The sequence below is a fragment of the Rhipicephalus sanguineus genome, chromosome 6, assembly GCF_013339695.2.
Source record: "Rhipicephalus sanguineus isolate Rsan-2018 chromosome 6, BIME_Rsan_1.4, whole genome shotgun sequence".
In the NCBI taxonomy this organism is placed as follows: domain Eukaryota; kingdom Metazoa; phylum Arthropoda; class Arachnida; order Ixodida; family Ixodidae; genus Rhipicephalus; species Rhipicephalus sanguineus.
The window spans coordinates 131,612,280-131,634,338 of NC_051181.1; the positions used below are offsets into that span (position 1 = coordinate 131,612,280).

The following is a 22,059-nucleotide window of genomic DNA, read 5'->3' on the forward strand; positions in this document are numbered from 1 at the left end:
GGAATAGTCGTGCAGTAACTGTTGCTGTCAGTCTCTTAAACATTTTAAACCAACCTGTCAAACATGTGGTGTGCATTCTTAAAGGGGCCCTGCGACACTTCCCCAAGTAACCATTGAATGGCTTCATTAAAGGTGTCTATTGCCTCACGAATGGACCGCCGCAAAAGTTTTTTGAATCCGTCAAGTACTACCGGAGTTGCAGAGATTTGTCGCACGCTGCAATTGCTTTCTCTCTTCTCTCGTCCCAATGAGCGTGCTGGAAGCTAAGCAGGGAGGGATGGCACAGGGGAAGGAAGTTATGTCACGCGCATCATGACCTTGAGCACTTTTTCTTTCTATTCTTCGAATGCGCAGCTTACTTTCAGTGTTATCACGAGCGCGTGCGGGCACGTGGCGGCCTCCCACGGCAGCTACGGTAACTGTGCAGTTCATGATGCTCAAATCAGTGAATGGCCATGAATTTGGGTATATGGCGCAGTCGCTTGAGAATATGGCATTTGTAGGGAGAAGAGAGCGGTTTCTAGCTGATTGAGAATAAATTATAAATTCCAGGTCGCGTGCTGCGTTATGTTTGGCCAGCGTGTTCTCAGGAGCCTCGACTACCAATCGGCAGCATTTTCCAACTATGCTGAAAAAGTGTTGCAGGGCCCCTTTAAATTTGGCAGCAAATGTGGAATAATACGTCTGTCTGTGTCAATTATTCCTTGATTCATATTTATTTCAGACAACCAGTATACATATTTGTCTAGGAGACCACTGTAAAGGCACAGAAAGCTTGACAAAGTGCCAATCACCAGAATCTGGATGCACAATTTTAACTGTGCATCACAGAATTTACCACTCGTAGTGTAGCATATAATGGCTCCCGCCACCCTGTAACTGAAAGGAAATTACTAATGTGCCATCTAAAGTTAAAGTTGGTCAGAGTGACTCCCAAGAGGGTTGCAGAGATTTGTATGCAATTATTAATAGTGACTAGCAATTCATTGCAACCTTTACAATTCACTAATAATGCAGAACCTTGCTTTGAGGTTACGAGCCATTGCACGAGTTGTAAATTACACACAAACCTGAAGGAGAGAACAATTGTACTCGCTTTTTTCGCATAACCAGATTAGAACTATTAGTGATTCATAATGCTCCACTTGATGTCCGTGATAGCTTGGGCAGCGGAGTGTTAGTTTAGTGGCATGTTCACCCAGACGTTTCAGAGAACCCGTTCAAAGCTTCAAGCTTTATTGGAGTCACAAGCGTGTTCCTCTTATGTGAACAAAGTCGGAATAATGCTAGAGAGTTATCTGTTGGATGCATCCACTGGAGTGGTCCAATAGCAGTTATAAACAATGTTGAATATTCCACAAGTTTCTTACGAGCACACATATGATTGTGGTCTGTGTCTGAATTAATGAAGAAGCAGTAGACATCATTTGTTGACAATGGAGCCAGAGAAGCCTTACAACGTTTGCCTTTGTAAAATATTTATTTCATACACAGCTTTCAACATTACAACAGCATACACTTCAGGCAGCCTGTATATAAGACGTCTCGTTGGTTCCAATCAAGCTCGTGAACGCAATTGGCATGCATTGCTTTAGCAATTGCAAAGGCATCTAGCTGGCAAATATCAGATCTACGCTCCCGACACCTGCATAGTGTGATTACAACACAGAGCATCTCTCAAGAATGCGATGGCTGCCCTCGGTGAGGACATTGTCACAGAATAGCCGTGTTGTCGTGTGTGCAACGAGCATTGAATTTCCTGGGTGGCATCAGTTGTGGGCAGTAAAATACACAAAGGTATAAAAAAGTTGGTAACCCATAGCAATTTCCACTTTACTATGCTAAAAACTAGATGTTAGCTTAAACACAAAGCACAGAGGCCTTTGCTCTAGCTGCATTCTAATGGAAGAATCCAAGACATTAAATGTCTTTTTTTCTGGGCAGTGTTGCCAGGTTGCCGTTATGATGACTCGTTCAGAAATTTGTCTTTTAAAATGTTTCACTCACCAAACGGCATCATGGGGCCTTCCCAAAACTATAGCTCTAAATTAATTTTTGAAACTGACTCAACCAAAAATTGAGCTTTTAAGTTGACTGTCGTCATAGAGTGGTGACCAAACAGCAATGTAAAAATTTACAAAGGAAAAAAATAAGCAAATTTTCTAAAACGATATTGCATCTCAGAAATGAGCACTTTAATGTACCCATTAGTAAGCTCTTCATGTCCTTGAGGGTAGTGACAAATACGAGGGAGCATGCATCTCCCTTGGCCTTGGGGTAAAGTAAGGGCAAGGTAGTGAACTTAGCCAAAGTTCAGTGAAGTATCTTAGGCAATTTACTGGCTATTTATGTTGCTATATGAGTTCCCGAAGACTCCAAGAAATCATCACTGTGATGACTAAAGACTAGCTAAATTCAGCAACTTTCACACCAAGTTCCCAGCACAGGTAAATCGACTCTGCAAGGACTGTGTTAAAGATAGAAAAATGCAATTACAATTCTGCAAGTGGCTCTGAACACCCACCACTCGCCCCTAAATGAATTTTGGGTGAAATCGCTCGACAGCTTTAACTGTCTAGCAGTTACCACCCGACTAGGAAGATGGTCGCACAAAAAAGCTGCACGTTGACAGCAACCTAGGAAACTGGCCAGCCTGTGACAATGCACACACCAAGGTCGACCCGTTTCTATGAAAATGCGAGCCCTCAATGCCCGACACCTCTGCGTTTGAAAATATGAGCAATTGGCAGCTTTCAACATTGCAGACACAGTATACCTAGAGGCACCAGCGCGAGGCACAGCAGTGTCTTAAGGCAGCAAACTAGGGCCATCATCCTTAGAGGCAGGCAACTAAAAAAAAGTGTGGCTCCAAAATTTGAAAAGCTGTGGGCAACTGAAGTGAAGCTGTTTGCTTTGCAATGGCAAGTTGCCTCTACGAGTGGCTTTCAACGTCAAATTATGTTCTTCAAAATCACTAGAAAAAATAACAACTGCAGACTGAGCAATGTGATGCGATTCTGAGGCGAAAACTCTGCACATCCACTTCACATGCTTTGACTGCGTACTGCACATTCTTATTGACTTGTTGGCATGGTTCTTTATCTTTGTGCTTTGCCTTTGCTGTAGTTATCTCGGCACACTGCTACTTGCTTTTTTTGTCTTTGTCCTGTTCTGTGTGATGTAGCTCATGTGTAAACTGTTTAGCTTTTTGCCAGAGGCTTCCATGCACACTTAGTAAAAGCCCAGTCTTGTCCGTACATTTTTGTTCCCATTATCCTGTGTACCTGTGCTACAATTAATTTTTTTTAATGCAATACTAATTCCCCAATATCTAAGGCATAAGTTGTTCATCACAAATTTGGTAGAGAATACCTTGTGTTCTGAATCAGTTTAGCAATGCAGTAGGAAATAAATGGTGCTCTTCAAAGATTTTCACGATCTAGCTCGTTAAATTCTCTAAAGCAGCTCACCACTTTTAGCTTGCGAGGGTCCATTGAATGTGTTACGACTGCTTGCGAGTGTGAAACAGCTTGTCAGCAAAGCAAACAGCACACTGCGAACTTAGCTTTCCATACTCTCTTGAAACCAGCTTTTGAAGCACAGTAAAAATAAAGGCATGCTACACCAGCAGCTCTGTCTTCTTAAATTTTAGAGATTGTAGTAGCGACGTTGTAAAGCCACTAAAAGAGAAGCGGCGTTATTCCTATGATTGTAATGAAAGACTATACCACAAGGACCCAGTCTGAACACCGAGAGGCAGTGCTTTGCAGAGTGAAGTGTACACCCACACACAGACTGCAGATTTTTCGTAACAGTGCGCAGCAGACGACAGAGCACGCCGTCTGCTACAAGTAAATATATATATAGTAAAACATACACAACAAATCATATACATCAGAGGGCTTTCTATAGCAGCCACTTGTGCCAGCACTGAGAGAGATGATTACGAGAAATACCAGCAGCAAAAAGGCATCATCCCCGTGCACTTCGTCTACCCGACTACAGACACCCACAGTGCAGCGCGATGAGAGTTCTATGCAAGCCACAAGCCAATACACCAAAGAGCGACAGCTCTGTAGAGATTAGAGAGTGAACAGTGCCATCACTCTCATTACGACATCAGCTGCGTGCGACACGTGGGAAAAAATGGAGACTGGGGAAAGGGTCTTCCGAGGAAATTTCGAGGCGCAGTAAAAAGAAAATAAGAAGGTTTGGTCCATCAACGCAGTTGACATTCGGGCCGAGGCCTTCCAAAATGTGTGTGTACAAAAATAGTGCAGATCATATATTTTGTAGTGTACGGCGCTTGCTCGTAAATATAGAATGGCCAAAGGACTGCTCCTAAGCTTTCTTTGCATGTTGCAAGTAAGTGATGAAGTACATCCAGCGTGCAACTTGTCACTGGTATGTGCAAAAAGCTGTGCAAGCTGGCATATGCGAGAGTTAGAAGAGGCAATGAGCAGTTCATTGTCGAGAGCGTATGAAAAATGGCGCAGCAAAATGCTAACAGAATTCGGTAAGTTGCACTTGCTTGCTGTAGGCTTTACAGAATCAACCCTCTTCCGTACTATTGAGTCAGGCTTTCTAACGAGACATGCTACTGCTAACCCAATCATGACACAGCCAAAATTCTGGTCAGCACAGATGCAGTGCAACCAAAGGGTATTTGACATTGATGTGGCTTACACAATCGCGTTACGTACTGTTATTAGGCAGGAGCATTTGCAATGTGTTTTTATGTTCACCTGAATAATTTCAGTTGCTATTGTTATCGAGAAAAGAATACAACGTGGCCAAAGCAAGATGATCAATTCAAGAAGAGGGTCCACTGTATCATTAAGGGACTAGTCAAACCTCCAACATTGAAGCATGAAGCAGGCAAATTACTGTCGATGTGTGCTTCAAACTTGTCTTTAAAGCACTGTCGTCTGCTTTGATTGTTTACATCGTCGTTGTCGGCTGCTTCACTTTGCATAAACAACCAAAAGCACTCAGCAAGAACTGGAGTAGTGACTGCCATCTTATGCAGCAGCTACGTCTCTCCTAATGCATTTACGTGAGGCCTGCTCGCATATCGAAATCCTTCGTAGTCTGCAACTGCAGTGGCCCAGCTGAAGCAAATGTGGCACTCTGGACTGTAGTTGCACCACCGTTGACTACAATGACGCTGCGAGGAGTGTTGCAAAACTGAGCAATAGGTAAATTGCAGTCCCTACGCACTGCACTTGTCTGTAAGCACACACACATACCTTCCCCCTGCCCCTTCCTGTACCAAGAACACCCTACTATGCTGTCCCAAAAGGACAGAACAGTAGCTTTTACGGTGCTCAGCAACTAACACTCGCAAAATGAATTTTGTCACAGAATGAACGAGGACATTTTGTTTCGTATGAATCATTAAATTACGATTTTTCACCTTTTGCCAGACAGGCTGATGATGATGATATAAATCACTGTTAACGAAAGATCCCTCAGTCCTAATGCTTCACAATACAGCTCTCGAGAGCAAGAAATTTTTACCCCCTCAGATCACTAGAGTTCCAATATGAAGAAAGAAGGAGCCAAGAACACAGCCTGGTGTCAGGTTTTTTTGTCACGCAGGTCATGAGTGGAGGATGCACTCCTGACAAAAGTTGCTCATTACCTAGTTAAAAATGAAATAGGCGTAATAAAAACGCGTTTACCAAAAACCTAACTTGTCACTACAATCAAACATCGATATAATGAATACAGATATAACAAATTATTGATAGATATACATAAATTAAAATTTTCTCACATACAAGGATTATCAGATACAATGAAGCGTTGGACATAATGAAGGTTGCTTCACGTCAGGCTTCGCTTGTAGCTACCACTGAACCCTGACATAAGGTGGATATAACGGATGATAGTATAAAGTACAACAAGGTAAATAAAATTTTTCTCTCCACTATCAGCATGTAACAAATGATTAAAATGAATGTTAGATGTAACGAAGGTGTGTTTGCATCAGACAACACTTCGTCATGGGGCTTAACATCTCGTACGTAATTGCAAGAGCATGGAAGAACAATGTAAACATAGCAGCGTTTGCTACGCCTCCACCGTTTTCCAATCCACAAGTCGTAGCTAAAGATTATGTATGGTATCAGCAAAAAGAACAGCCTCGCGAATGTTCAACGAAGTGCGACGCACATTCCTTTTACAATGATGAGCTGCCTCAGCTACCAGCTAGAAAGCCAAGCGACGCTAACAGAGAGGCAGCAGGCACTCTGCTAGCGGCATTCTTGCCAAGTAGTACTTAGCTCTTGTAGCCCTGTCGAAACAAAAAACGGTTCTCCTGAGATATCATTCGCCACTGCATTTAAAATTCAGGCAGCAGGCATCACCAAGGCAAGGCAGTCCATCGTAGCATAAGTTCAACTCGCGCCAAAAAAAAAAAAAGGTATGGTGCCCGTTAGCCAGCCTTATAGCTTCAAGGGCAGCATGGCTCGGCATTGAAGAACAAAGCAGCTAACGAGTGCAAAACAGCCTTGGATGTTGCACGACAGAAAAAAGTTCGATGATAAGCGGTGCACACTGCCCTTGCGAAAAAAACACTGTGTGCACTGCAACCGATGTACAGAACATACTTGAGAGTATAACGTAGCAGGCAACAGTGACGGCATCCCGCATTCTGAGAACAGCTGCGAACAGGCTTAAGATGTTTGTTTAAAAAGCGGCGCAACGATCGGTGACGAAGTGTTCGCTGCGCTCCGAAGAGCTGTTATTAAAGAGTACTTCCCGCCTTCAGATGCGCGTGCACCCTGTACATCTGGTCTCACCACGATAGATTTTTCAGTCAGTTAGGCTACACGCCTTTTTGACAGTATGATACATATTCCCACCGCAACGTGGAAATCGGTTCATTCGCTTGTCCTTATTGCACTAACATCGAGGCCACGGGTTTCCAAACTTTGTACCGGCTCGAGGCATCCGAGCCACCATCGTGCAACCATCACTGCAACTTTCGATCTCTTCTTTGCTACCAATCATGGCTTGCAGACTATGATTGTGCAGTGCACGCACCACACAAGCGACCAATGCACCACTTGCTATAGTATGTGCACTACTTTTATTTTTCTCTAGGCTAAAAAAGAGGCTGCAGTTTTATCAAGTGTCTGCATTTGTGTTAGGCCATGCATCCTATCCTCGGTAAAAGAGCATCCGGGTCCAAATGCATGCAGATTTCTGGGCATTTTGAAAGTTCGTGGGGTTTTCCTCAGGGTGAAAAAGTTTGGAGACTCCTGACCTTAATCGGTGTCCTTGTATATCAAGAAGTGACGTACGTACCCAGCCATGTACAGCAACGCGCAGAAGGCAAGCGGCGTTAAGTTCCAAACTCTACTTTGTTCCCGACAACACTGCAACACTCAAGCGTCAGCGCCAAGTAAAAAAAAAAAGTCTTGCGAGCTTGTCACAATGCCACGTCTCAGTGTAGTACGTAAACAAAAAAAAAAGCAAGAGAAAATAGCATGAGACATATCACATGCTTGAGAAGCTGTTACGGATTGCACTTTTTCCCACATTCTCCACCATCTCTTAGTCCATGTGCCTTTCAGAGAGAAGAAACGTGCACGCTGAAAGTACAATGTGAGTGCACAGCTTGAAGCTACCCGAGGTGTATGTCGAACAAACCATTCACACGTTTAATCTCAAGCAGCCCTGAACAACCCGCATGACACGGCCATTCTTGGTCGATAAAACGTAATTTGGGCTTCTGGCCTGAACCGAACGCTCGGCGCAGTAAAACGCACCAGTGAGGAACAAGAAACGAAATAATTTGTGAAGATGCTACATGCTGCTCATCAGCATCGACAGGCGATGTTGAAACAGACAGCTTACTATGGGGGTGATAGTGTGGAAGTATGAAATCCAGAACACTTAATGACTTTGTCTGAAACATTGTTCTTGTTCTAGGTTGTAGCAGCACTGACGTAAAGCACGTGAACTAATTAAATAGTTGATAAAAAAAAAGCACGAACACATTTTTACGCACAACCTATCTCGCATGCCGCGAGACAAGCAATAAGATGGAAAAACTCGTCCGTGGCTTTGTCTTGATGACATTCCTAACAGTTGTTCATTCGTCAGTTAGCAAATAAAATCGGCACCGAGTAATTGAGTGCCTCAAGTCTCCTGGTAATGGTCAAAATGTATTGCTGCAGAACTGCAAAGTGTGCGATGGTTAACACCACCACTTCCGAAAAGTTCAAGTTTTTGTAGTATAGGTTTGTTCGCTGCACCAAAGCAGGAGCGTGAAATTTAGGCTAGGCCAGAGAAGAACTGCTAACCAACCGTGCTAGTCGCACGCATCACCATAAGCAAAGACTACATAGAATGCTGCATCCCAGCAATTAAAAGCTTTATACCAATAAAGCGAGAATAAATCATCGCCAGAAGTGATAATGTGAATCAAGCCTGGCTTATTTTCAGAATAGTACGTATTGAAGGAACAGCAAATCAAAGCTTCCATTTAGCAGAAATGCCTTTCACGCTACACTAGACGTATTAGGCATGATGCGACATCTGTCAGCGTGGGGAACGTTCTACGACTCCATCCCGGTGTATTTGTTGTTACGTTATATATTCGTGCAGATCAGACCGGTGATGATTACTACTAACCTCAATTGATGAACATTTAGTAAATATTGCTTGACGTCTAAGGGCTGGCTAATTTCTCAAAGAAAGAATACCAGTGCCTCTGCCCTTATAATACGAACCTTTCCAACGTAAAAGCTTGGCTCACGTAATGCATATAGGTCATAGGCTTACATTTAAAAAACACTGAAACAAACAGAGGAAACAATGTTGTTCAGGGCTCCCTAAGACAGTGAAACGAAACTCCAAAACAGCAGTAACACGACAGGTGTTCGGCAATCGCCACTCAGGGGGACAGACAAATGCAAACATTCACGCAGATAAAAGGGGGGTGCTTGCCACCTGTCAAACAGAAGCGCAAACAACAGCAAACAGACAATTGAAACATTACACGCTTAAAACGAAGTCACTTCACCAACAGGCCAGAAAATGCTGATTCACCGGATGCAGACGACAACGCCACGTGATCCTCCTTGCACGTTCAGTTGCCACACACGATGCGGAAGCAACCATTTCGCTGCTTGTTTTGGAAGAAGGTTAAAGAGCAGATGCTGTCGTGAGGAAAAACAAAAAAGCGAGGAAAGCGTGCTGCGTGAAGCCGCCTTTGTCGAAAAAATGTTGAGAAACGAGGGCAGACAGGCGTCGTCCACTAGCAGTCAACTCGTGCAGGTCACATGACGACGCAGGTCGATGACTGCGAGAGACACGGGATGATAAGGAAGCTTTCAGCATAAATCTAATATTTCAGGCTTTCATTCTGTATGAATCAGTTACTATTACATTCAACATGACGTCTTGTCATGGCAGAGGGGTTTTATTAAAGGGGAACAAGAGAAATGCGTTAAATTACATAAGCTTCATAGACTTCTATTGTGATATACTAATTAAAGTCACACCTTCATTAAGCTGGGAGATAAAGTAGGTGCTGGAGTGAGGTTGTGCTCTCACGTGCTGATTGTACGAGACTATTTCAGATATTATTTTCATTCCATGATTGAAAATCACTTTTTTTTTACAAAACAACTGAATACGTACTTCAAATGAATGCATTTGAAAAAAAAAGGCAAAAATTAGACATTGTAGGTCTTAGTTTACAACATGAGACAACATTATGCGATAATTTTGAAATTCTGATAATGAAATCTTATTAGTCAGTCTGCCTGTAGCCTACTGAATAAAAGTGAAGTTAATCCTGAGGGACAAGGAACAACAAATAAACAGAAATTGTGCCATCAAAGGGAACGTCATTACTGTAGTCGTGCCTTGCCTTAGAATGTCACAGTCATCTTACCTTTGAATCTTTTCCATCTCCTTTTCCATCTGAAAGTAGTAAAATTTCAGCTGTAATTTTTCTGCAATCAACCTTAATAATTTGTGATGGAGCTTAAAAAAGAAAGTAGAATGTCTCGTGGTCTCATCTTAGATGTCTTGCTTTTGAAATGTGTGCATAACGATGCTATGTTTAAATACCGTGATTACGCTCATTTGGCCCACACTAAGAATTCTAGAAATTGTAGTCTAGGATGAGGATACCAACTAGGTTCCTTTCAGATTCAGCTGCATTCTTCACATCACTGAAAAGGCATTGGTTGCGTCATTGGCGTCGCTGAAAACACTCCGCAGGGAGAAAGCTAAGGGATCTTTCCAAAGTGGGCTCCAGCAAACATGCAAATGTCCATATTCTAGCAAACTTTACATCACAATTTTTTTTGCAAAGGCTAAATTAAAACCTACCTTCATGATATATGAAACACATTTTGAACATTGTTACTTTTTCACACAGGAGACTGTGGTAGCATTAAAATTGTGGCAAAAACTGACACGGAAAACATTCTGCAATTAGACATCATTTCAACTGAAACAAGCAAACAAATACTAAGGAACAGCACCTAATGCCACTAGCACAGACAGTTATCATTGCAATTTAAACAACAGCAATAAGTTAAGCCGTTTACTATTTGATGACGCTATCACTGAGAGGCCCAGTCTAGAAGCACCTCTGACATTATCTGGTCATTCTGATATAACAAAGTATGGATGATTGTATTTTCTTCAAACTCCAACCATTTGGAAACATTGCAGTGCAGATTTTTAAACACGATGATGTTCGCCCCTCAATACTGCAACACTGCTTTCAGTAGCACAACTTGTAGCATAGTTTTTGCTCATAGTTGCTCATACATAGTTGCCCTCTCTAAGCAGCCCTCTCACAGGAAAACAAAAAAATTCCATCCACCACAAGAATGTCTCAGATGCCAAGACTGGTGTCTCATGTGTTGGAAGCCCAAGCAAAAAAGTTGTAGCAGGTACCTTTGGAGGCCTCCTTGTCGGCGTCTGCATCTTTCTTTTTCTTTCCTGCACGCTTCGTTGGCGTTCCTGCACGTCATGAACCACGAGAGACAGGCAAAATAAACTAGGGGTGTGCGAATATTCGATATTTCGAATATTTTTCGAATAGTGTTTGCTATTCGATTCGATTTGCACTGGAATTTTACTATTCGAACTATTCGAACTTCCCAAAAACAAACACAGTCAATGTCCAATTGAAAGTGACCACTTCAGATTTTCAATATGCTTCACCCCATCACACCCCGGTATTGCGGCAAAGCTGCCTTTCAAGCTCCGTTACGGTCGAACTTAGCCAAGACACAGTCAACGTCCGATTGGAAATGGTCCCTAGATTTTCAATATGCTTCACCTCATCACACCTCGGTATTGCGGCAAAGCTGCCTTTCAAGCTCCGCTACGGTCACAAATGTATTAACTCAAGAAAATGCTGGTTCCAACATGGAGATGAAAGATGTGGCAGAGTTGGGGGCTCAATTAATGCTGCTTTGGGCCTGAAATTTGGGCAGGAAGTCCGAAAAGTCAGACGCCGAAGCTTTTTAGCATCCAAAATTTCAGGTGTTCTTATATATCGACGTCTACGAGGCAGATTTGGAACTCCGGACTTGAAGGGAGCACAGCCTTGTCCGCCACATCAGTAAGTTGAAAGAGGAGGAGAGGCTGAGGAAATGGCATCTTTGCCTATCACGTGTAAAGTGTTGTCAGCAACACTTTGGCTGCACCAAATCATGTACATAAATAGAATTTGGCCTCTACAGTGCCTCATTCTTGATAAGACAGCTATGAAACACCACCCCGCCAGTGCTTCATCAACCTAGCGAAAAGAAACACTTTCATGTTGCTATCTCATACGAATATGCTTAGGAATCCTCTCTAACTTTTTTTCCTGCAATTTCGCTTCGAAGTATTCGAAAAATATTCTAGAAATATTCGAGAAATATTCGAAAAATATTCTATTCGACTCGCACTCACACTTCAATATTCGAATTCGCTTCGCACCCAAAATTTTGCTATTCGCACAGCTCTAAAATAAACCCTCATTTCTCTAACCACACACGAACAAGCAGCATTAATATTACACTCGGTCATCAGCCTTTCTTCGATGGTTTGCCTGTTGGGCCTAATTTGTACAGCCATCAAATGCTCAGTGATGTCACCATCACAGCATTGACAGTTGTCATGACACAGTTTGATCAGTGTTTCCTTTTTCAATAATAAGACGGCAGTGATGTCTTGAGCATTGGCTAATGCCACCAGCATGTCATTACTAAGGACACAAACGAGAAAAAACTGTATTATGACAGGTGCCGATGACACGCCGGTGATGTAACGGAGCTTTTGACGACGTTCTGGATCAGGCATTACTGTCATCATGACTGACGTCATTCCACTTTTAGTTAACTGGTGGAAGTGATGATATGGCACTTTCTATTCATCATTTGCAAGATGATCAAAACGTCATGTCAGACTGTCTTTGCCAACATGACAGTTTATCGAATGGATAACCTTTTTTTTTCACACTGGCTGAAATTCTACAAACCAAGTGCAATGCAGAAACACTGAACAGAAAACCCGATTCTCTGGACACTTTCGAATGGTTGTGCTAACAGCTGGCACATGCACGTTAGCACCAGTTAAAGACCGAAGTCTCACCTTTGTCCGAGCAGTCCTCGGAGGATTTCTCAACGGCCTTCTCAGCCATGCGCTCCAGTTCCTTGCGGTGTTTTGGCGAGTCCTTGTGCGCTGGCAGCCACCGAATTTTGTCGCGCCTTTCCTCGCTCTCGCTGTCAGTCTTGGGTTGGCTGGCCAGTGAAACTGTTTTCTTTGGTGTTTCTGGAACAGGAACCTAGCAGATGCCAGGGCATGCGATGTGTTGTCAGAAACATGAGAGGCCTGACATTTATCGGTTTTGAGTAACAGTGTACACGTTTTTGTAAATCTTATTCTTTCATATGTTAATAGTTGCGACTCCACAAATCCATAAATGATGTACAATATTATGTGTCGTATGGTGTTACATCGCTACGAGCATTCAGAAAAGGCATCGAAGCAACTGCATATCAAATCGGGAAGTTCCTTTCAGGGAAAACAAGTTGCTTTATACCCTGCAGATTATTGGCAGAGATTGGCAAGAACACTTCATATTAACAGAGCATACCTGCGCCATGTCTTGGAGAAAGTTCCTTAATTACTAAGAGTTGGAACATCTGGCAACATGTGTTCAACAAGAGCAGAAGGCTCCTAGTTAACTTTAACTGCGTAATGTTTTAAAGCAAATCTAAATTTAACCAACATGAAATGTAGCTAGCAGCTATGGTGGAAATCGCACCCACAGCTTTACAAGCATGCAACAGAATGTTGCGGACACTGAGGCACTGCTTGCCGTGCTAGGCCCTAACCAAAACATTAGAGCGCTAGGAAGCTCACAAGGCTAATGAACGCCATTTTTTATTGAAAGTAATTTTTCTGTGCACATAAGTGAAAACAAACAGTTTACCGTTGAAAAACGAATGCGACTTTTTTATGTTTAACTGTTGACTCAGTAAAATTTTCTGAACTGTCAGCAAACAAGAATCCTTTTTTTTTTTTCTTACCACAGGTTGTTCCTCTTTGGGCCCATTCAGTTTGGCTTTATCCCCATTCTGGAGTGCTCCTTGAGGCGATTTTGCAGACTCCTACAAAGTACCAGCAATGAATAAAATAATTAATAAAATAATTTGTCTTGTTAACGATTAGTTTTTTAAAGCAAATATGCAAGAAGGGAATTGTTAAACATATCAGCAAGTGACTGCAGTGATAAAATGTGCCAGATTTCAATGTTTACCCGTTAACACTAGCTTAGGATATGTGCCACTCACCTTCTTTAACCCTGGTGGCTTCTCATCTTGATCAAGGGCGGACAATATCTCCTTAGATCCAATGTGATTGATTACCTGTGTCTGAAAAACAATAAGCAGGACATATAACGGCTTCTAAACCAACTGCTTGAGGGGCTATATACATAATCAGCATGAGCTCATGGCCTTCAGCGTGACTGCTTGGGTTATGAGATTGATGCGACACTGTCATGACAGCTAAATCTCGACACCGCAAATCCCAGTGTGGCCAGCACGAATCGTGGTGAATAAACGAAGACAAGCTTGAACAAGCCACTTACTTGAAAAAGTTTGTTGAAATAAGCAGAGTGCTACTTTGTCCAGGAAGGTGCGTTAAGCTTTATATGTTTTCTTGAGTGAAAGGAATTAAGATGTACCAGGAAAGTAACAATCCATTAGTCAGCACTGAATACCATGCTACCTATGGCTAAAAAAACATTTGAGCAGCTTTCGGGAAGCGCATATCACTTCCAGTGAAAATTTGGACAAGAAGTGAACTGACGCACTATTTTAGTCTGGGTTGCCTGAAAATCTACTTACACAAAATTGCTCGTGTCTTTATGATTATGTATCAAAGTGCCATAACATAGACTGAAAATACTATACTCAATTGATGAAAAGGTAAAGAAAAATGTGGGACAATTCAAGAACCTCACAACAGCAACTCACAGAAGCAATAGGTCCACCCTGGGTTATAAGTGTAAACTAGTCACTTTGTTTAATTCTAGGAGAGTGCTTACCTTGTTCAGCACAGACATTTCCGACGTGTCGTCGTCACTGACGTCGCTGTCGACATGACGGATACTGGTGTCCGTCGCGGCTTCTACGAGTAACGGCGCCTTCCGTGGTTGCCGACTCGTCTCGCTTAGTACTCTCGCCGTAACATGCGAATCTGAGGTGCAAACAACGGTTTCACTTCAGGGCAACAAGGACGTCTACATTGAAATTACATTTTAAGACTTACATTTTAAGTGCAATCAACAAAGAGTAGTTTCAACAACATGTACAACACTTCTTTTGGGTGCGTATAATTTGTGACCCCCCAATTACAAGTTTCCCTTCACCGCAAAGTTGAATATTTTTTGTTATTTTCATAGGAATGTTTACAAGATAACCTGAGTAAAATTAACGATGTCATGTCGACTATCAAATACAGCAAAGGCTCCAGTGTGCTCTCCAAACCCCAACAGCAGATATTTTCAGAAGCCTCAGTTCTCAGTGCTAAATGTTTAAAAGTTTTAGAGCTGATATACTTGATATATAACTTACAAGTGTCTTTTTTCAAAATTTGGACAGAGCATCATATCTCTCATAACATGTGAGTCTTTTGAAAACAACAATAAACACTGATATAGCGTGGTCAAAACGTTGCGGTGCCACCCATATTAGAAAGAAGACCATATTAAAACAATAAAACTAACTTAAATTAAACTGTGGCGTTTAATGCTTCATGACTGCAAGGTGGTTGCCGTAACGGAGATTGCAGGGAAACGCTGCAAGTCAACCTTGACAGTGATTTCCCTAACATGCTCACGATGCACAATAGACAATTATTTTTGCATTTCATCCCTGTTGGAATGTAGCCAGGATTCAACCTGTGACCTGTGATGAGCTTTTGTAACACACTGCTGCAATGTTATTTATAATAATACTGTGATGAAGACTGACCTTCTTCGCAAGCATCTGGTTCGTCTTGTTCGTTTTCAATTAGTGCCGCCTAGATGAACACAAAAAGAACAAAAAAAGAAATGCTTTAACTACACTTTTCACTTTGACCATGGCAGCTTGTGAAGACATGTTCACCGATAAAAAAGGAACATTGAATAACACTTGAGTTAAAGAACAGAGCAATATATACAGTAGACTCTCATTAAATAGAACCTGAACGGACCAGGAGAATATGTTACGTTTAACAGGAGTTCCATTTACTGACGGATGAAGAGGGGTGCAGAATTCAAGTACGAAACCAATCATATTAGAGGCAGTTGACTGTTTAAGGAGATTTCTGTTTACTTAGAATCTACTGTAAATAAAAAGTACAGTCCTTATTCCTTGGAACATGAACAAAACTGCAAATGTTTCGTGACGTATTAAACGATGTTTTCATAAAAATCAATGTGAATGAACATCGCAAGATAAATTGCACAAACGTAAATTTAACACTCTTACTTCTACAGTTTTCTGGCAAATCATGTGCACTGAAGTCGGAATGTATTCCTTCACTGAAGGCAAGATAAATGGTGTGGGTAACTGTTCTGCAGGCGATTTCTGTTATACAGTGAAATCTCGGTATAACGAACTTCAGGGGACCGCGGAAAAATGTTCGTTATTCTGAAAGGTCGTTATAGTGAAAGCCCAAAAATTTACCATAACAATATAATTTCAGTAACGCAAACGTCCTATCTTTTCAACGGTACGTCCTTGAACTCGTTTCTCACAACAATGCACACGTGAACGTCAGACAAGGCACGTTTTTTTTGAAATACTAGTACGTGATCGTTTTTTGACGGGTGCAGCACAAACTCTGCGTCACGAACGATTCTAGACCGTCCGCATTTTTGTGCGCCGCTTCGGTCGCTCTTCCGCTTTTTTCTATGAACATGCGGAGTTTCCTCAAGTAGTCCAACGCATCTGTGGCCGACACGGACTCGTCGCGATCTTCGGGTGCTACCGTGACATCGTCGTCCATGTCATCGCTGCAATCCTTTAAGGCCCAACTGCATGCACGCGAGTTTTGAGCGACGGCCGACAGGATTTGCTGTCGCGGAGGGCCATCCATCGCCGTCGGTTGTCGCGTCGCAGGTTTCTGGAAAGCCAGAGAACATCGCTTGTCGCCCGGAAGTGAGCATGACGATGTCGGCAAAATGGCGGCATCTCTGACCCTCGCTTCGGTTGCAATTTGCTCGTGATGCTTCCAATCGGCGCGTACTTCAAGGAACGCAAGCTATAGACTACCTTCTTTACAGCCCCATCTCACGCGGAGAACGAGGCAGCGGCCGTATTTTGTCGTTAATTTTGATCGACGGTTCGTTCTGATGTTTCGGTGGTAGCTTGCTGCATTGGTGGTAGCTTGCTGCAATGTCAACATCGTCGTCGTGTGAGGTAGCTCTTCTCCATGCGAAGCAACGATGTGAGGCGCTGCGGCTTTTCTTAAACGTTCTATGACAGCAAAAGGAAACGTTGTCGAGATGCGCCTCGTGGACTAACCCCAACATAACGCAGTTTGCAAAGTGCGACGTAGCGTAGGCAGCGTACGCTTCCGGGCGCCCCATGGGATCAAGATTGCGAAAAAAGGAAGTCACGAAACGCTTTTATGGCATCCTTATCTCAAACAAGACAATAATAAACTTGGCATGTTGTCATTCATCTACTCTGTAATTCTTTTTCGTAATTTGCCTGCGTGCACGCAATAGTTTTCAATCGAGCAACCGTGACACTTTGTCGCGAACATGTGAGTGCTCCCGTCGCGACGGAGCCCGTTTGTCGCAGTCGCCTTCGCTCGAAAGTCGCGTGCAATGCATGCGGTTGGGCCTTTACAAAACTTGATGCGTTGTCGCCTCCGCAAAGGAGGGGGGAAAAAAAGTCCTCCGCCCGCGTCTTTCTCCTCCCGCGCCATCTCAGGTTTTTGCGGGAGGGCGTCCGCTCTTCGCGCTGCGTCGTCTGCTACCTTACAGCTCCGACTGCCATGACCGATACACTGAAATCTAAGAATCCTCGCATTTCGGGATATTAGTTCGTATTACTGAGGTGTTGCTAAGATTACACGGGAATTAAATAACGATCGTTATTCTGAAATGTTCGTTATTCTGAAGTTCGTAGTAGTGAAATATTTTTACATTGAAACTATAAGCAGTCGGCACGGGATTTCTTAAAAGTTCGTTAATTTGAAATGTTCGTTAATGTGGTGTTCGTTGTAACGAGGTTTGACTGTACTTCATTTTTTTAACATGCACTCATTGAAAATGTGTTCAATGGGAAGGCGGTCATCACACAAAGCCTGCCGGAGATGCACTTGTGTCTCTAGAAAAAGTTCAACGACCACCGTGCACTAAGTGAACCCACGATGGGCCATAAAATTATTTGATTCTACAAACACCTGCCCAGCCACTGTATCAATGCGGCCTTAAAGGGGCGCTCTGACACTGTTTTAATGCAGTAAAACTTATTTAAAAGTACCAAGAGACACCGTCGTAGTGATGCAGAACTATCGATGGTGCTATCGATACTACCGATAGCGGAGTCACTGTCGAACTATCGATGGTAAAAAATACTATCGATAGCACTATCGATAGTATAAAATCAACAGCACGAACTCATTGCAGCATAAACTTGGTTCCCTGCGCGCGGTACACAGTGGAGCTGCAGGAGCAGGCTGAAGGGCAAGAAAGTTGACCTGCTTGTGTTCTTCACCAGAGTGCTTCGCTGACACATGATCATAAAGTCAAACTGTTCAGCTGTAGCGGAAAGGAAGCCTTGACATGTGATGGGACTGCGCGGCTTCAAATTCATATTGCATTTTATGATTTCAAAATAAAAAAAAATATCAAGAACTAAGTTAGCTAATCGTAAGGTGTAACTGGTTGCTTTTGAATACGAACTTATTAATGAACATATTCCGCCATTTTCACTACGGATATAATTTATTTCTCTCGCCTAAAATTGCTCATAAATTAAGCGAAGCTGATAGTAGGCTGTCGCAAATATTTTGGCAATATGGCCAGCCAGCAACAGCATCATTATTCGCACCACTATGGATAGTTTGTCACGTGGTTATGAGGATGAAGAATGCTGCAGAAAGACTGGGAAATACGAAGCTCCTTATTTGGGGGAACTTGTGCCCAGAAAATCAAAATTCAACACACAAGCGATACAGGCTGCACACTGATAGGGGCGAGAACAGTCGCCGGCCGTCGAGTAATCTGATGATCGGTGGAACGCTTCATCTTTTATACATCAGTCATCGAACCTTCCAGCATTATCGCTGGTTCTCACGTAAGCTCTCGAATAAACTTGACTCTTCGCGTCCAGCGCGTAATCTTAACAAAATGATCTCAAACAATCGCGAAGCTTCTCAAACATTGCGACGTGGTCTGCGTGAAACGCTCGGAGCAGTCTTTGTTGGTGAAACCCGAATACATCAAGACAAAGCAATAACCATGTGCAGCGGTAATATCCTAGTGATATTAACGATGGTACTACCGATTGGACTATTGATAGTTTGTCGATAGTAGTACTATTATCGATAGTTTGTTTACACTATCGATAGTTTAAAAGAAACTATCGATACTATCGATAGTCAATTTACCGATAGTTCTGCATCACTACACTGTCGTCATGAACCGACAATCCAAATATTATTCTTCCAAAGAGAAACATAGATTACCTGTGATTCTGCCTAAAAGACTGCCTAAAAAGACAGCAGAAATTTTACATACCTTTCGATGACGCCTCTTTGCACGCGCTGCATTCACATCGCCTGTAGCGCCAACTTCATTGTTTGCATTGACTTCCTGGCCAGATCCAGGAATGACGAGAACCAGCGTATGACAGCCACCACAGGCAACCTGGCAGGGAAAAAGAAACGGGACACCATGTCACGCAGTCAAGGGCGTAGGTCGGCAAAACAAACGAAATGGACTCAGACTCACTCACAAAATACGTACGTACATTTCTGCTAAAGGCTCACCCAGACTCGTAATCACCATAATTCTACACAGTAGGACTCACTGGCAATCAAGCCCACCGAAATTCTACTCAGTCTGGCCTCTCTTGGACTCTCTAAAATCCTGCTCAATCAGGCTTTAATCTCCAATAATTATACTCAGCTGGCCTCACTCTGACTCAGACTCACACCGAGCCATGACTGAGTCCGAGTGAGTTGACTTATAAATGAGTTTGTTGAGTTGTGCTGAAGGGGACTTGACTTGCTCAATGAACTTGAACTTCAAGATGGCTATTGTAAGTTAACTGGTAGTACTCATATACCGCTGTTTTCGAACTACAACTACTAAAAAGATAAGGCAGTTTTGCCCATAGGGAGAAGCAATGACAGCAGTAGCAAGGCTTAGCACTACAAATGAACTACTCGGATGATGTTTTAACCCTTTGCGGTCCAAAACCTTTACCCACTTTCCGGCTCTAGCGGTCCGAAACTATTTCGCCAGTTTCTGGCGCCGCGAATAAAAACACAAGCTGTGGAAGAGAAACGCACAGGATATTTATTTTTGCTCCTGCATTCTGCAGGCAACTCTTTTAGTGATATTTGGGCAACGTATGATACCGCTCAAATCATTCCCCTGTGTGCAGGCCAGGGTTATTACTGCAGGTTTCCACCGCCGCCGTCGTCGTCTTCGTCACTCACTTCTGTCGAATCACTGTCATCACTGTCTGGTGGAGGCACGTAATTCTCTTCCTCACTAAAGTCATCCTCGCTTTCGCTAAAAGCACCGCCGTAAAACGCACGCGGTGAAAACGTGGCCATGCTTCTCAGCGAACCGCGCGCGCGAGTGGGTACGCTCTAGGCCCCGTGCTGATCATAGTGCTGCACCCTAGTGTCAAAAAAGTAAAACCTCAACAAACAAAGCTCACTTATTCCTCAAGAGATGGCCCTTCATGTATACAAAAAATGCGCGCGACTCGCGGTGAGAAAACAGCAAAATTTAAACCACGAACACCCTTGTCGGGCGGGGCCCGACAGCGGACCGCTACGGCCGTGTTGCGTTGTCGGGCGCTGCCCGACAACGGACCGCAAAGGGTTAACTATAATTACGAGATTTATAGCGCGGAACTTCTACACAAGGGACAAAGGAACACGACGAGCACAAGCGCTTGTGCTCGTCGTGTTCCTTTGTCCCTTGTGTAGAAGTTCCGCGCTATAAATCTCGTAATTATGGATTACCAACTAGCCCGAAGCAACGCCTTGCTGAGTTACTTTTAACTATACTCAGGAGCACAATGTTGTTGAGATGCAGCACGCAAGGCAACTGTTAGTGAGCAGAAGAAATGGCCCCCTGGGCAACTACAAGTAATCTCACAATAGTGGCATGATGGCACAATAGTGGCTGCCAGCAGCCTAGCAGGGACTGCCAGCATTGAATGAAATATCAGACAATGTTAGCTCGACATTTACTGCTCAGAACAGAGAATCCTTATAAAAAATGTTAGTGTCCTTAAAGTGTGCATGCACACAACAGTCATAGCAGCAGGGGTGTAGCCAGGGGGAGGCGTGGAGGAAAGATGCTGGTATGTTGATGAAAAGGACTGCTCCCTTTCAGCTTGTTTCTTCATACTGTAGTAAGATGTGGAGGAAGTTTCAATCGTGGTATCTGGCAATTACTCTGGAATGCTAACACGGGTAATTGCTCACCTGTTGGACTTGGTATGAAAGCAGCTCCTCAACCAGGGCGGGTGTAAACTGGTTCGCAGAGGCATCGTTAGTGACCAGCGCCAACTTTCCGTGGCGAGCATCTCCACATGTCAAGAGCTGTCTCTTGTCTGAAATGTAAAAGCAAGCAAGGGGTATAACAGTTGAAAGCGCATAAAAAAAACTATCCCTGCACTGCGGTGCGAGATTCTTGGCTACGTATGTAGAAGCACAAATGAAGTACGAATGAAGAGCACTGATGGGAAGCAAAAAAGTGAACTGAAAGCATGCCCTAATGTGATGGTTGAGTGACTCAACCATCATAGCACAAGCTTGGCTTAAATATGAAATATTTAAACCAAGAAAGAAATAATATGAGAGTCTGATATCCCAAGCTTCGCATACAGATGATGTAATGGACACAAGTAACAAGTCGAAATCCTTAGTATCATGCTGCTCTCAGATACAAACAATGGAAAGATAACCAGCTGGCATTTCACTAAGGGCACTCCACATATATATACACATATAAAGGGGGCCTCAAGGCCGTACTTGGATATCAGCATCATTCCCCTAAATAAATAAATACTAAACAAAAATACCATATTATAGCAAGTTGGACATCTCATAGCAACACATGGGTTCAGAGTTATTCTTGTCGGCTGCTTAGGAGTGTAAATTCAACTGGGCAGTGTTCGTCAGAGCACCTAAATAAGGGCACAAAACCGTTTCTATATATTTTGCCTCCATTGGAATGCACCTTCCACAGCCAGAAATCCAGCTTTTAATTTTATAGTTGACATACCCCTGCGAATACTTAACTTCCATTGGCCTGTATAATTTGTTCCAAAC

General features: G+C 43.1%; 1 protein-coding gene across 1 annotated transcript in view; it reads right to left on the reverse strand.

The window, feature by feature from the left end:
* Positions 1–1,461: 1,461 nt before the first annotated feature.
* The window catches only part of LOC119396431 (X-linked retinitis pigmentosa GTPase regulator), a 29,693-nt gene continuing 9,095 nt past the window's right edge, over positions 1,462–22,059 (reverse strand). Inside the window, exons 9-18 of the mRNA XM_037663648.1 lie at positions 21,211–21,338; positions 19,280–19,408; positions 15,513–15,561; positions 14,585–14,736; positions 13,827–13,907; positions 13,563–13,643; positions 12,622–12,814; positions 10,933–10,998; positions 9,914–9,942; positions 1,462–9,316 (exon numbers count right to left, since the gene is read on the reverse strand). Coding sequence (XP_037519576.1) covers positions 9,293–9,316; positions 9,914–9,942; positions 10,933–10,998; positions 12,622–12,814; positions 13,563–13,643; positions 13,827–13,907; positions 14,585–14,736; positions 15,513–15,561; positions 19,280–19,408; positions 21,211–21,338 — 932 coding nt within the window. The 3' untranslated portion in view covers positions 1,462–9,292. The remainder of the gene's footprint in view (positions 9,317–9,913; positions 9,943–10,932; positions 10,999–12,621; positions 12,815–13,562; positions 13,644–13,826; positions 13,908–14,584; positions 14,737–15,512; positions 15,562–19,279; positions 19,409–21,210; positions 21,339–22,059) is intronic.